The sequence below is a fragment of the Staurois parvus genome, unplaced genomic scaffold, assembly GCF_062004578.1.
Source record: "Staurois parvus isolate SC_StPar_1 unplaced genomic scaffold, SC_StPar_1.0 ptg000086l, whole genome shotgun sequence".
In the NCBI taxonomy this organism is placed as follows: Eukaryota; Metazoa; Chordata; class Amphibia; order Anura; family Ranidae; genus Staurois; species Staurois parvus.
In genome coordinates, this window is record NW_028317882.1 from 7039276 (window position 1) to 7053150 (window position 13875).

The 13875-nt window shown below is 43.3% G+C and overlaps 1 protein-coding gene across 3 annotated transcripts in view; it reads left to right on the plus strand.

Annotated features, from left to right (window-relative positions):
- ZAP70 (zeta chain of T cell receptor associated protein kinase 70) overlaps nt 1–13875 on the plus strand; it is a 174544-nt gene that overhangs the window by 90047 nt on the left and 70622 nt on the right. For all 3 annotated transcript variants that reach the window (XM_089670009.1, XM_089670011.1, XM_089670010.1), the window contains 2 exons: nt 9478–9640; nt 12056–12137. In XM_089670009.1, the coding sequence (XP_089526135.1) occupies nt 9478–9640; nt 12056–12137 (245 nt within the window). The remainder of the gene's footprint in view (nt 1–9477; nt 9641–12055; nt 12138–13875) is intronic.

A 13875-nucleotide genomic window follows, 5' to 3' on the forward strand; every position in this document is an offset into this window, starting at 1 on the left:
GAATAAGTCATGATATTCATGCTGTGTATAGCCTTATAGGCCAATGGTCAATCAAGTCATGATTGTTATAGTGTGTATAGCCTTATAGGCCGCTGTCTTTACAACTTTATAATTCCATGCAGTATATAGCCCTATCGGCCACTTTCTGGCATCCAGTTGCTGTAGCCCCCATCACCACACTGTGCCACGGGCCCCTGTACCGCCTTCTCATACTGCTGCCAGATCCATCCTCTGCCATGTGCGTCTTTGTCGTCTGCTCACGCTGCTGGGTTCCAGTTTTAAACCTAGGCCTGTGTATGGCTTCCGAATACTGCTGCCTCCACCGCCACCCTGCGCCATGTGCCTCTGTCGTCTGCTCACGCTGCTGACGGCTTCCGCTTTTTAACCTAGGCCTGTGTATGGCTTCCGAATACTGCTGCCTCCACCGCCACCCTGCGCCATGTGCCTCTGTCGTCTGCTCACGCTGCTGACGGCTTCCGCTTTTTAAACTAGTCCTGTGTATGTCTTCCGAATACTGCTGCCTCCACCGCCACCCTGCGCCATGTGCCACTTTCGGGTCTCCTCACACTGCTGCCAGGTCCATACTGATTCATGGCCCCCTGTACCGGCTCCTCATGAACGTGGTTCAGCGGGTTTGCATCACTTAACGGCAAATCGTTGACAAATGCTGGGACGTTCAGTGTTGTGCGCATTAAGCCAGACACCAAAGGGCAGTACAGACCTGTTATTACTCGCTCAAGCATGGCTGAACAAAACCAGTCTCTACCACAAATTGGACCCAGACCTGCCCAGGGTCTCGTAACTAGATTGCACGGAGGAGTAGAGTTCGTTATTGGAATTAACTGTGAGGGACTTTTAAACCTAGGCCTGTGTATGGCCTTCAATTGAAGCTGCTTCTGCTCCGCCACTCTGCCATTGGACTCTTGATAGTCATCTCCCCACGCTGCTGCTGGGGGGACTTTTTAACATAGGCCTCTTTATGGCCTTCAATTTTAGCTGCTTACGCTCCGCCACTCTGCCATGGGCCCCTGTACCGCCTCCTCATGCTGCTGCCAGGCCCGTAATCTGCCATGGGCCCCCGTACCGACTCCTCATGCTGCTGCCAGGCCCGTAATCTGTCATGGGCCCCTGTACCGCCTCCTCATGCTGCTGCCAGGTCCAGAGTGTGTCATGGGTCCCTGTACGGCCTCCCATTGCTGCTGTCTCCATCGCCACACTCTGCCATGTGCCACTTTCAGGTCTCCTCACACTGCTGGTGGGTTCCATTTTGTCATAGGGTGCTGTATGGCCTCCCATTGCTGCTGCCTCCACCGCCACACTGTGGCTCCACACTCTGGTTTTGGCCCCGTGACTGCCCAAATGAGTGAACGGTGATTCTAAGATCGACGGCACTCATCTGCATGTCATACTGACTGACAGTATTATTTCTCTTCCCCAGCAGACTCCAAGGGCATTTAAATTAAAGGTACAGTGTTCTGCACTAATATAAAGGCTCTCTGAAGCCTAGAAACACCCTTTTTATAAGTTAAATTCGCAGCGAATATATTCGGCTTGAAGCGAATTTATTCCGCGAATTCGGCGAATCAGCCGAACCGAATTTTTGAATAATTCGCTCATCTCTACACATGACCACAGGCACATGGTCCAATAAACATGGGCAGAAACAGTATATTACCTTCACAGTATGTGGGACAAATAAGCTGGTGGCTTTAAAAGATGTAGGATGGGGCACAACACTAGAGCTGGTGGTGCCAACTTATGTCCTGCACCTTCATGACAGTGACAGCATGGTCACCTCTTCCCCTGTTTGCAAAAGAGTAATGACTGGATCCAGGATATTTTATTGAGTCCTTCAGAAAATGTATTCTGTTGCAATGCTGGATGTAGCCTATCCATTTCACAAATAAAGCACAGAGCTGACAAGAAGAGGCTCACCTCAGAGTATTGCTGGGTAAAAATTGCAATTAATGTTGGAAACCACAAAGGAAATAATCCCTTGTAAAAGGGTACGATGCTCCAATGTATAAAATAATCATTGAAGTGAAGTTCCACCAAAATGTGGAAGCTCCACCTGTTTGCCTCCCCCCCCCCCTCCACTGCCTTATTTGGCACCTTTTGGGAGGGAGCGGATACCTGGTTTTGACAGGTAACTGTTCCCACTTCCCACTCAGTTCGTAGCGGCGAAGTGAGCTGGAAGTCCAGCCCCCTTCTTCCTCCTGCAGTCTCCTAGGAACCTTCACTGGTCCCAGAAGCCTGCCAGACCAATTGGAATGCACAGCGCGACATGCTCATGTGCAGTGGGCACCCAGCTGTGAAGCTGCAAGCTGTCACAGACTGGTGCCCACAGTTGAGATGCCGGAGCCGGGCGGAGAAGAGGGAGAGAAGAGACGGTGGGGGTGAGCTGGACCCTGGGACAGGTGAGTGTGTGTTTATTAGAAGTCAGCAGCTACAGGTTTTGTAGCTGCTGACTATTAATAAACACAAAAACGTCTGGAAGTCCACTTCAATAACTTAACACATTTTGGAGCACACCAATACTCCCTCATCAGGCGTATGGTACACATAATAAACTACAAGCAAAAACACGCCTCTTCCTCATTATTCTAATGAACAAATCCCTGGAATTAGCCCTAACATTGACAAGCCACAAATATGTTTTTTTTTTAAATCTGCCCTGAACTGGTCAACCTGTTAGGCACAAATACCACTTCTATCATACACTCACAACTAGAGGCAACATCATCTCAAATTCAGATGAAAACATACTCAATTAGACTCACAAAAAGAACTGTACAAAAAGAAAAAACTATAATGCACTTTCTTCAAACCTCAATTAACATTTAAAAAAATACATTTTACTAGATTCAACAAAAAATAGGTACAGAGCAGACAGATCAATCTTTTTCATTGGTGAATTTCTTATACTAAAATATACAAATCATAGTATTACATGGCTCAATCACAATGATTGTTTATATAAAAACAGGATTTGAAACAATGTATCAAATATATATATATATATATATATATATATATATATATATATATATTCAGGGCCGGATCTAGGGGGGTGCTGGGGTGGGCTATGCCCCTCCCAGATATCAGTCATGCCCCCCCAGGCCCAGGCTGCTATTGATACTTTGCTTGGTGCTCTGAGTTTTCCTTCCTGCACTGCCAAGCAGGGATCCACGGGTCTTCCCTGATACAGCCTCCTCGGCCCACTTCTCCCGAGCCCAGCAGAAAACAGTCTTCTGCAGCTGTACTATTGCTCACAGATAGGTTAGACTTCACTCCAATTGTAGGATATTGCTCAGCTCATCAGCTATCTGCTGGGTGGAGAAGGGGAGTTCTGCTAAGATTGTTGGCAGCAGTGTCAGTGCCTATGGATGCCAATAACCAGTGGCATCGGTGACAGAGATGGAAGCAAGAGGAAGAAATGGAGTTACAGGGCTGGGGTTATTCCGGATGGACTTATTACTGTCTATACAGAGCCATACTAAGCAGTGTCCAGGAGCTGACAGGGGATATATCTCTGTTGTTTATACACAGGTCTCTCCCCTGTCGGAGATACTCGGCGGTCACCGGGTGCCAGCAAGAAATCACCGGCCGGGACCCTGTGATTGACGGCCGAGGCCGCAAAGCACGCGCACCCTACCCAGAACTGCAAAATCACATATATATACGTGATTTTGCATACCCGTGCTGCCCTGTAGCAGTATTTATGCTATAGGGCAGCGCGGAAGCAGTTAATAAACGCACACTCACTTGTCCCAGGATCCAGCGATGTGCTCACCCGTGCCATCCCTTCTATCCTTCTCTCCACGGCAGTGGCATCTCAACCCTGGCTGTGACACCTTGCTGCTTCACAGCTGGGTGCCCACTGTGCATGCACAAGTTTCACTGTGCATCCTTATTGGTCTGGCAGTCTTCTGGAATCTGTGAAGGTTCCCAGGAGACTGCGGGAGAAAGGAGGGGACCAAACTTCCTGCTCACTTTGCCAAGGCGAAATGAGCCGGAAGTGGGAGCGGGTACCTGTCAATAACTCCCCCCTCGCTCACAAAAGGTGCCAAATATGGCAGTGGAGTGGGGGAGGAGGCAAACAAGTGGAGCTTCCACTTTTGGGTAGAACTCCGCTTTAAGTAAGCCCCTTTCACTGTTAGCACAGTTTTGCCACATTCACAATCTTGTCCCAGCATGATGCATGTGCCACCTCCTTATTTTCCTTAGGTTGCCCAAGACTGAACCCACCCTGCAAGAAATAGAAAATACCTGTGGCCTTGGACAGAAAATCGGGGAAAGGGGCAGGGGGAGGGGGGCCTGGACTGTGGAGACAAAGACAGGGGGACTGGGGTTGGGCTGGACATTGGGGAAACACAAAAACAGGGGAGAGAGACTGAAATTTGGGCAGATAGAAAAATAGGGTGCTGGACACTGGAGAGACAGAAAAACATGGAGAAGGGGGACTGGAATTTGGGGGGATAGAAAATTGGGGATCTGTACTTTGGAGACATAGAAAAATGGTGGTGGTGGGGGGGAGACAGAAGAGTAGGTAGGGGTGCAAGAGTGAGAGAAAAAGCCTGTGTATGTGTACTAGTGAGCTTTGCAGTGTTTTATTGCCTAAAAAATGGACATAAAGAGAATGGATGTAAATGGATGTCATCTCTTTACATCTGTTCAGATCTATCTAGAAGGAGAAGTCTAGTTTCATGTAAAAAAACAGACCTGAAAGTACACAGATGTAGGTGGATGTAAACAGATGATCATCCATTTACATTGGCCCGTCTATAGACATTCATTGTGATTCAGTGTGGACCCATCCAACTGACAGACAGATTTAGACTGAACCCCTGTGTGAAAGGGCCCTAAGGTTTTTGGATCCAAATGGATGCAAATGGCTATTTATGCTTTTGTCACCTAAGATTGGTTTCTGCAACACTTAAAAAAGGGATGCAAAAATGGATATAGACTGATGTAAACTGAACTGAATTGAACGAAAATAAACTAAACTGAACTGCAAACTGATGTAAACTGAACTGAACTGAAGATGGATGTAAAAACTTATGTAAACTGATGCAAATTGCATCTGTTTTTCTTACCAAAGACGTAACTGAATGGATAACGTCCGTATGAAAGGTCCCTTAGACCCCTATCACATGGGCATTCTGATCAGGTCTGCCTGTTAGTTTTTTAAGCAGGCTTGATCAGAAGGTTCATGAACAGGTAGTTGTAAATGGACTTGTGTCTGCACTTTTTAGCTTCTAAACTGTCATGGGAGTTTGTGCCAGCTCCTGCCTATAATATGTAGGGATCCCAAGAGGCTTTGTTCATTGTGTGTGACTTGTGTCTGTTCACACCTGCCTACCTGTGTCCGATTAGGTCCAGTAATAAACACAAAAAAAGGACTGCATCATTTTCCGATCTGGCTAACCGAATTGGATGTAGCCTGATGTACACTGAGGAACAGAAGTATTTGAACACCCTGCGATTTTGCAAGTTCTCCCACTTAGAAATCATGGAGGGGTCTGAAATTCATAATGTAGGTGCATTCCCACTCTGAGAGACAGAATTTAAAAAAAAATTCAGGAAATCACATTGTATGATTTTTAAAGAATTTATTTGTCTTGCACTGCTGAACATAAGTATTTGAACACCTGAGAAAATCAGTGTTAATATTTGGTACAGAAGCCTTTCTTTGCAATTACAGAGGTCAAACGTTTCCTGTAGTTCTTGACCAGGTTTGCACACACTGCAACAGGGATTTTGGCCTACTCCTCCACACGGATCTCCTCTAGATCTGTCAGGTTTCGGGGCTGTCGCTGAGCAACACGGAGTGTTTCAGCTCCCTCCAAAGATGTTCTATTGGATTTAGGTCTGGAGACTGGCTAGGCCACTTCAGAACCTTGATATGCTTCTTACGGAGCCACTCCTTGGTTATCCTGGCTGTGTGCTTCGGGTCGTTGTCATGTTGGAAGACCCAGCCATGACCCATCTTCAATGCTCTGACTGAGGGAAGGAGGTTGTTGCTCAAAATCTCACAATAAATGGCCCCATTCATTCTCTCCTTAATACAGTGCAGGCGTCCTGTCCCCTTCGTAGAAAAGCACCCCAAAGCATAATGTTACCACCCCCATGCTTCACAGTAGGGATGGTGTTCTTGGGATGCAACTCATCCTTCTTTTTCCTCCAAACACGACGAGTGAAGTTTAGACCAAAAAGTTCTACTTTGGTCTCATCTGACCACATGACTTTCTCCCATGCCTCCTGTGGATCATCCAGATGGTCATTGGCAAACTTCAGATGGGCCTGGACATGTGATGACTTGAGCAGGGGAACCTTCCGTGCAATGCATGCTTTGAAACCATGACGGCGTAGTGTTCTACCGACAGTGACCTTTGAAACTGTGGTCCCAGCTCTCTTCATGTCATTGACCAGCGCCTCCCTTGTAGTTCTGGGCTGATTCCTCACCTTTCTTATCATCAGTGATACCCCACGAGGTGAGACCTTGCATGGAGCCCCAGTCCGAGGGAGACTGATAGTCGTCTTTAGCCTCTTCCATTTTCTAACAATTGCTCCAACAGTTGATCTATTTTCACCAAGCTGCTTGGCAATTGCCCCGTAGCCCTTTCCAGCCTTGTGGAGGTCCACAATTTTGTCTCTGGTGTCTTTTGACAGCTCTCTAGTCTTGCCCATGGTAGTAGTTGGCGTCTGACTGACTGTGGGGTAGACAGGTGTCTTTAAAGAGCTCAGACAGGTGCTACTAAGTTAGATTAATGAGTGGAGTAGAGGTGGACTTTTTAAAGGCACAGTAACAGGTCTTTGAGAGCCAGAATTCTTGCTGTTTCTTAGGTGTTCAAATACTTATGTTCAGCAGTCCAAGACAAATAAATTCTTTAAAAATCATACAATGTGATTTCCTGAATTTTTTTTTTAATTCTGTTTCTCAGAGTGGGACTGCACCTACAATGTGAATTTCAGACCCCTCCATGATTTCTAAGTGGGAGAACTTGCAAAATCGCAGGGTGTTCAAATACTTCTGTTCCTCACTGTAAATGGACAACAGAGTCTGTTTACACCCAGCCAGTCATAGAGCTCAGTGGGGTCTGCCTGTATCCACTCTGCATAAACTGAGTGGGCACAAAGGTGATATTCATCCCGCTCGGCTCTGATCAGCAAGGGATCTACTGAAAGATCCCCTGCTGATCAGAGCAGGCTCCATTCTCTGAAGTTGTTGCACTGGCACACACAGAAAGGCCTGTCTGGTAAAAAACCTCTTGAGGGGTCTCCCAAATATGATATGAGAGCAAAACACACACTGACTCAATATAAATATGGATGACCACCGGCATGTCTTTGATAATACTCTGAAAGTTTCTCCCTAAGCTTCTATAACACTGGAAAACAGTCTCTGTGAGCGTGTTTGTGACTGCATGTTCAGCATTAGCTTCTAACCGTCACTGTCAAAACTCTCAAATCGTTCCCAAACCTGCTGAACAGCACATCAGGTTGATCTAGTAAAGGCAAATAGCCAGTTCACTTTGCAAAGGAAATTTTCTCTTAGTGAATGAGGTGAAGGACTGCTGACTTCCATCATCCAATCATGTGCAAGCAAAAATAATGATTTTTATTTTCCTTGCATGTGATTTGAAAAACTTTGCTAAGTGAATTTCCACCACATTCACTAAAAGAAAAAAAACCCTTTCAAAGTGAAAATTGGCTTGCAAAGCCAAAGCTTTTAGTAAACCAACGTATTGTTTGTGTGTCTGTGCCAGCATTTAAAAACACAGAGCTGTTTTTTTTTCTGCAAAAAGCATTGAGCAGAAGCACAAACAGCTAACATTCCCTGCCTTCTGTGAGCTTTCCCTAACTACTCCTTATCTGTTTCAACACACAATGAACAAAGGCTCTTAGGATCCCTACATTTTAAAGGCAGGGGCTGGCATAAACTCCCATGACAGTTTAGAAGCTAAAGAGTGCATGATTGGTAATGGTTGCTTTGACAAAGAATGATTGCAATAGCTCACTATTTCTTTCAACTGTGAATGGCTTGGGTTCAGATCGAACTCATGGTCAACCCCGAAGCTCATCCCTACCTAGTATGCAGTAATGAGAAGTAAGCTGAGCATTATTAAAGTCTAACTTGTACTGTATTATCAAATGTTTTGGCACAGATACAGGCAATCTTGGTTTACTAATTTAATGCGTTCACTGGGACGTTTCGTATTGCAAACAATTCATAAACCGAAACGTGGTTTCCCATAGGAATGCATTGAAAACCAATTAATCCGTTCCGGAGGTCAGAAAAAAGATAAAAAAAAGTCTTTTATCTGTTCAAAACCCTTTAAAGGCATAAATACTGTACAGGGACATGATTAAAAAAAAAATTTGTAAATGCATTGAAAACCAATTAATCCATTCTGGAGGTCAGAAAAAAGTGATAAAAAGTCTTATCTGTTCAAAACTGTTTATAAAGTACACTTTAGAAGCATGGGGCCGGTGCAAAAAAAAATCGTAAACCGAGCCATTATTTTCAATGGATTTTCATTCGTAAACCGAAAATTACGTTAACCGAGGTGTTTGCAAACCGAGGTACACCTGTACTTATAAAAAAAAACCTCTTGATTTAATATGATGTATTGTATATTAATATAATTTTTTTTGTATGTGTTATGATACTGAAACATAGGCTGTTGGGAGTTGAAAGTGCTTTGTTATGTCCTAGGACATAACACCCCTGTTCAACCCTTGGCCCATGGAGTCCTCTGATATGACCCCATGCTCTGGGATGGAGGGTTGGCAAGCCCAGATTGTGAGTTACAGACTCCCATCCCAGAGCATCAGAGCACATGGAACCAGTGCCGGCAGTTGAGGAAGCATGCGGCCATGAAGGGACCAGGAGCTGCATAAGCAGATGCTTCCTCTGTCCCAGGCAGAGTGATACCAAGTTCACTTCTCCTGGGACCATTCTAGCAGCCTAGCGATGCCAGCAGAAGCTGGAAGAGACAGAGGTCAGTTTAATAAACATCAGAGTTTTGCAATGGTTTTTGCAAGGATTAGGCTGCTTTCAAACTGATCCGCACTGGTGTAGCATCTGGGGTCGCAATGACAAACCACTCAAGTGGCTCTCACTCTTCAAAAGGTTGAGCACCCCTGTCCTAGGAATGCCATTCCTTTGTAGTTTTAATACATGGTGGTGTATTCCTGATCCTACCTATATTATGTTGTGTGTCCCAGAGAGACTGTAGGCTCAGCATCTTTGTTACATTTCCAGTGTTGCTCTCCCTTCTGTGTTTCTTCTGTCCTCCATACTCTCTGCTTGCACTGCTTCTAGTCCCTTCACCACTAAAGTGTTCTCTCTGCACTTTTCTATCACAACTTCTGCCTCTTCACTACTGTGTGTGTGTGCCCATGCTTGTTGTACCCAAAGGGAGAATGTTTTAATGACTAATAATTCTTTCATGATCTCTTCTCTATTTTAAGGATACGGAGGAGAAAGGACAAGGCTATGGAGGAGAAAGGAGGAGCAGACAACTTTGCACTTTCAGTAGTCTATGGAAAAACAGTGTACCATTATAAGATTTACCAAGACAAATCTGGGAGATACGCAATCCCTGATGGAACCAAGTTTGACACTTTATGGCAGGCAAGTTTAATTGTGCTCACAGTTAGCATATTAGACAAGATAATGCAAAATCATTCTAAACCTAGAGGAAGTGTGTCCCTTCCTTCCTCTCAGATAACACTCATCTCTCCTCTCTCAAGCAGGCCATACATGGGTCGAATTTCGAGCGATTTTTCGATTGAAGATCGAAAACATCATTCATTCTGCAATCCGATGGTGCCCCCGATGATTTTGAAAGTTGGTCGTTTTTCACGAATTTTCCAGCATGTCCGATAAACGAAACAAAAAATCGTTCGTAAATCGACCCATGTATGGCCGGCCTTAGCTGTGCAGTGTGTGACATCAGATCCCACTCCCTGCCTCTTAAAACTAAGAAAAACTGTAAATTCTGGAATTTCAATGGCTGCAGAGATTACATGACTGCAGATACACAGCTATATTTTATGTAGGAGGATTTGTTTCATCTCTGTGTATCACCTGAAGCCACTTCTTTGGGTGTATATAAGGTTTTACCACCACTTTAAATGGCAGCCAGTCGAAAGTTAATAACAACATTCTTAGATACATGCATGTGCCATCACCTCTGAAGAAAACCTGTGCCAAGAGAAATATAGAAGCTACGATTGCAATCCACATGACAGCCATTGAACTCAGTGAAGTTAAAGTGGTTCTAGAGGACGAAGGTAAAAAACCTTCTGTGTTCAGCAGCTCCCCCGACCCCTCAATTGGCTGAGACAGTAAGTGGGAGAATTGGCTCCCGCTGATGTCAATCACAGCCAGTCAGCCAATGAGGACAGAGAGGGGGCGTGACCAAGACGCAGAATGGACACATGGAACAGCGGGTTCCCCCACAGCAAGCTGCTTGCTGTGGGGGCACCTGACAGGAGGAGACAGGAGAGCCTGCAGGGGACCCGAGAAGAGGAGGATCTGGTCTGCTCTGTGCAAAACCACTGCACACAGCAGGTAAATATAGACATGTTTGTTATTTTACAAAAAAAAAAATAACTTTTAGAATCACTTTAAAAATCCTTATTTACATGCATGTTTCAGGTAAGTGCTAAAACTATAAGATCAACATAACAGGCAGACACCCAGCTTTTTTAAGTCTCCACATTTCTCTTAGTGCAGGTTTCCTTTAAATGCAATCTCACTACTTAAACCCATGCCATTCTAAAACAATATGATAGAAGAGTACGGCAATTTTTTATAGCATGCATATTTGGCTTTATACACACATTATTTATATTCTAAATGATTTCTCAAACATTTTTGCTTCCTGCAAAATTCATATTTTGAACTGAATGTACAGAATCCATGTGCAACTTGGCCACATAAACAGTCACATGATTTGTTTATTACTATTATGCTCTTGACTCATGTATTTACATAGGCACACATATAGTACCTGTGTCCTGCTTGCCTGTGCTTGATGTTTAATTAATTTGATACTAAAAGAAGACCTGTGCCCAGATTATGCACAATTTAGGTATTTACACAATGTTAACAAGCAGTATAAGTGCTTTTCAACAAGCCATCATTGACCTCTCTAGCACCCCCAAAGATCCACCGAGATCATAACAGAGATTCTAAAGTTGGTGTCAGTGTTTAACAGCTTAGATACATCTGCTGTGTGTTTATATTAGAAAGTAATGTGATTCAATATAAAGTAATTCACAAAAAGCTAAAGTATTCTGCTGGGAAATTTGAAGATTAACTCCTCCACAATGCTTGCAGCTATAGAGACGAGTGATGGCATGTTTTAAAAAGCTTTTACTGCTTGTTTAGAACATGTAATGATTTTATTGTGCATAGTCTGGGCACAAGTTCACTTTAGAGTCGATGTAAACTTAAAACATCGTTACCTTGCCTCATCACTTCCTCACACACTTTCCTGAGTCCTCTCATGATCTAGCACTGTCCCATCTGTTGGCTCCCACTGCTCCCGTGAGACCAGGAACAGGGAGCAGCGGGAGCCATAGGATTCTGTTTCTGTCAGTGAAATCCTGTGAGGAGGAAATGAGGGGCATGGCCAAGCCACACTGTGTGTCTATGGATGCACACAGCCCGAACTGGGAGTACACCTGCATGGGTGCCCCTTCAGTACATGGCTTGATAAGGGGTACCCATAGGAATGAGGAGACAATGCTGGGGGGGGGGTCGAAAAAAAGAGCAGGTAAGTATAACAATTGTTTTATTTTACTTAAAAGAAATAAGGTTGTGTATCTTTTTAAGCATGCCTGTTACATATAATAGTACTCTTGAATTGAGAATGATGCAAGAAGATTAAACGTATAATTGCACTAAATGAAACTACTCACTACAAGTAAACAAGGTAAATAAATAAATGATAGAATTTCAAAATGCTATGTCATTTATATTCTTACAATGCTCCTTTAGATTGTCTATTTACCTCTACTGTTTTCTGTTATTATAAAGTTGGTTGAATACCTGAAACTTAAGCCTGATGGAGTCATAACTGTATTAAGAGAGGTTTGTTCCAATGGCACCACATCAATTGGTAAGTCAGAAGATGAATGTCACATTAGTTAAAGCATATCAGCATCAAGTCAGAAAGAAAGTCACATTATTGTAAAACATCTCAGGATTGTTTTTGCATCAAAATATTCATAATTTTTTGTATGGGGTGATTATTAGATTATTGGAAGCCTCTGTTTCTCATAAATTGGTATTTTATTTGCATGATTGCATCACTATCTGAAACAACTTATTCTCCTCTTTTCCTCAGTATACACTTTATAGAAGTTACATTTTAGTAGAAGCCAAAAGCTTGTGATATTTTTAGGAGGAAATACCTGTGCGATAATCTTTGCGGAATGACCTTTGCATACAAAATTCCACATAAGAGCAATAATAAAAATGCTCCAATATTTTTGTGGGATAAAACCTTTAGGGATAGTTCCCACAATTGTGGTTTGATAACATACTTGCTTTACACTCCGGTCACATCAAGCTCAACTTTGAAATCATGCGACTTACAGTGAAGTCGTATGATTTCAAAGTCGGGTGAGATGCTGATTTCAGGTGCGATTTGTAAGCCATCTGACACAGATGTTTATCTAAATCGCATCTAAAGTTGTACATGTACTACTTTAGAAATTGGTGCGGTCCCGACTTGAGCGGTGACTGCTCTAATTGCAGACTTGGCATACAATTTGCTAGTCACATGGCATGCAAATCACATGCCAAGTCGCACCCGATGTGACCAGGGTGTACATTTTTTTTTTTGTAATGCGTTCAACTAGAATGTTCTGTCAGTGCACATCTACACATGAAAATTGCAATGCACCACGGAAACGTCTTTACAACTGTGTGTAGTGGTAAGTTATAGTGCAGGTTTTCTTGTTTCCAGTATGTGTGTGGAGTGCCATTCAAAATGCATTGAATTGCAAAAGCACACATTTTACTGCAACACACATATGTGAAAAGAGCCAACAATAAATTAGCAAATAACACATGGGAATACACATACTTCATGAAATGGGCTTCTGTGAGAGTTGGGGCTATTGTCATTTTAAATTATACTCTATTAAAGCAACAAAGTGACCATTGCAAATAAAATAGTTTATTCTTGTCTCTCCTGCTGTCCATCAATTTGTGCTGTATTGGAGTGATACAGCTGCCTGAGGAATCTTCATCATCTGGCACCCTTCTGGGTGTGCCATATTCCAGGTCCCTGTGGTGCTATGTGGTATGTGATGACCCCTGTAGTGATGTAGGATCCAGTGGGAATAATCAAAGAATATAGTGGGGATCCAGGAATTTGACACTACAGGAAATGTCAGATTCTGAATTTTTTGCAGTAAGTTGTATCTCCGCAATACAGGGCAGGTCAGTTGTGTGGACACCACAAGAAATAAGTATGAACTCTACTTTGTAAAGGGCACTGATTTTCGTTGGTACTCTAGTAACATGATGACTTTCAGCAAACAGATTAAATCTTTAATATAATTTGGATAGCATTTGTTGTATAATGCATATGTGAGCCACCTATGTCTTTTAGGGGCTTGCAGAGGAGAGATTTCTTGGTAGCTGAAGGTGGCCAAATATGCTACCATTTGGACAAGTATTGGAAATTTCTAGAAGGCAATTTTAGAGAAAACCTTCAAACATATGAAAACTATGTCATCCCAAATACATTGTTCAACTTGTTTTATAGTAAAGTGCTTGTTCTATCTTTCATAGGGAAAAATAAATTCACAATGATCTTATTTTACTGAAGACTAAAGTTATGGAAA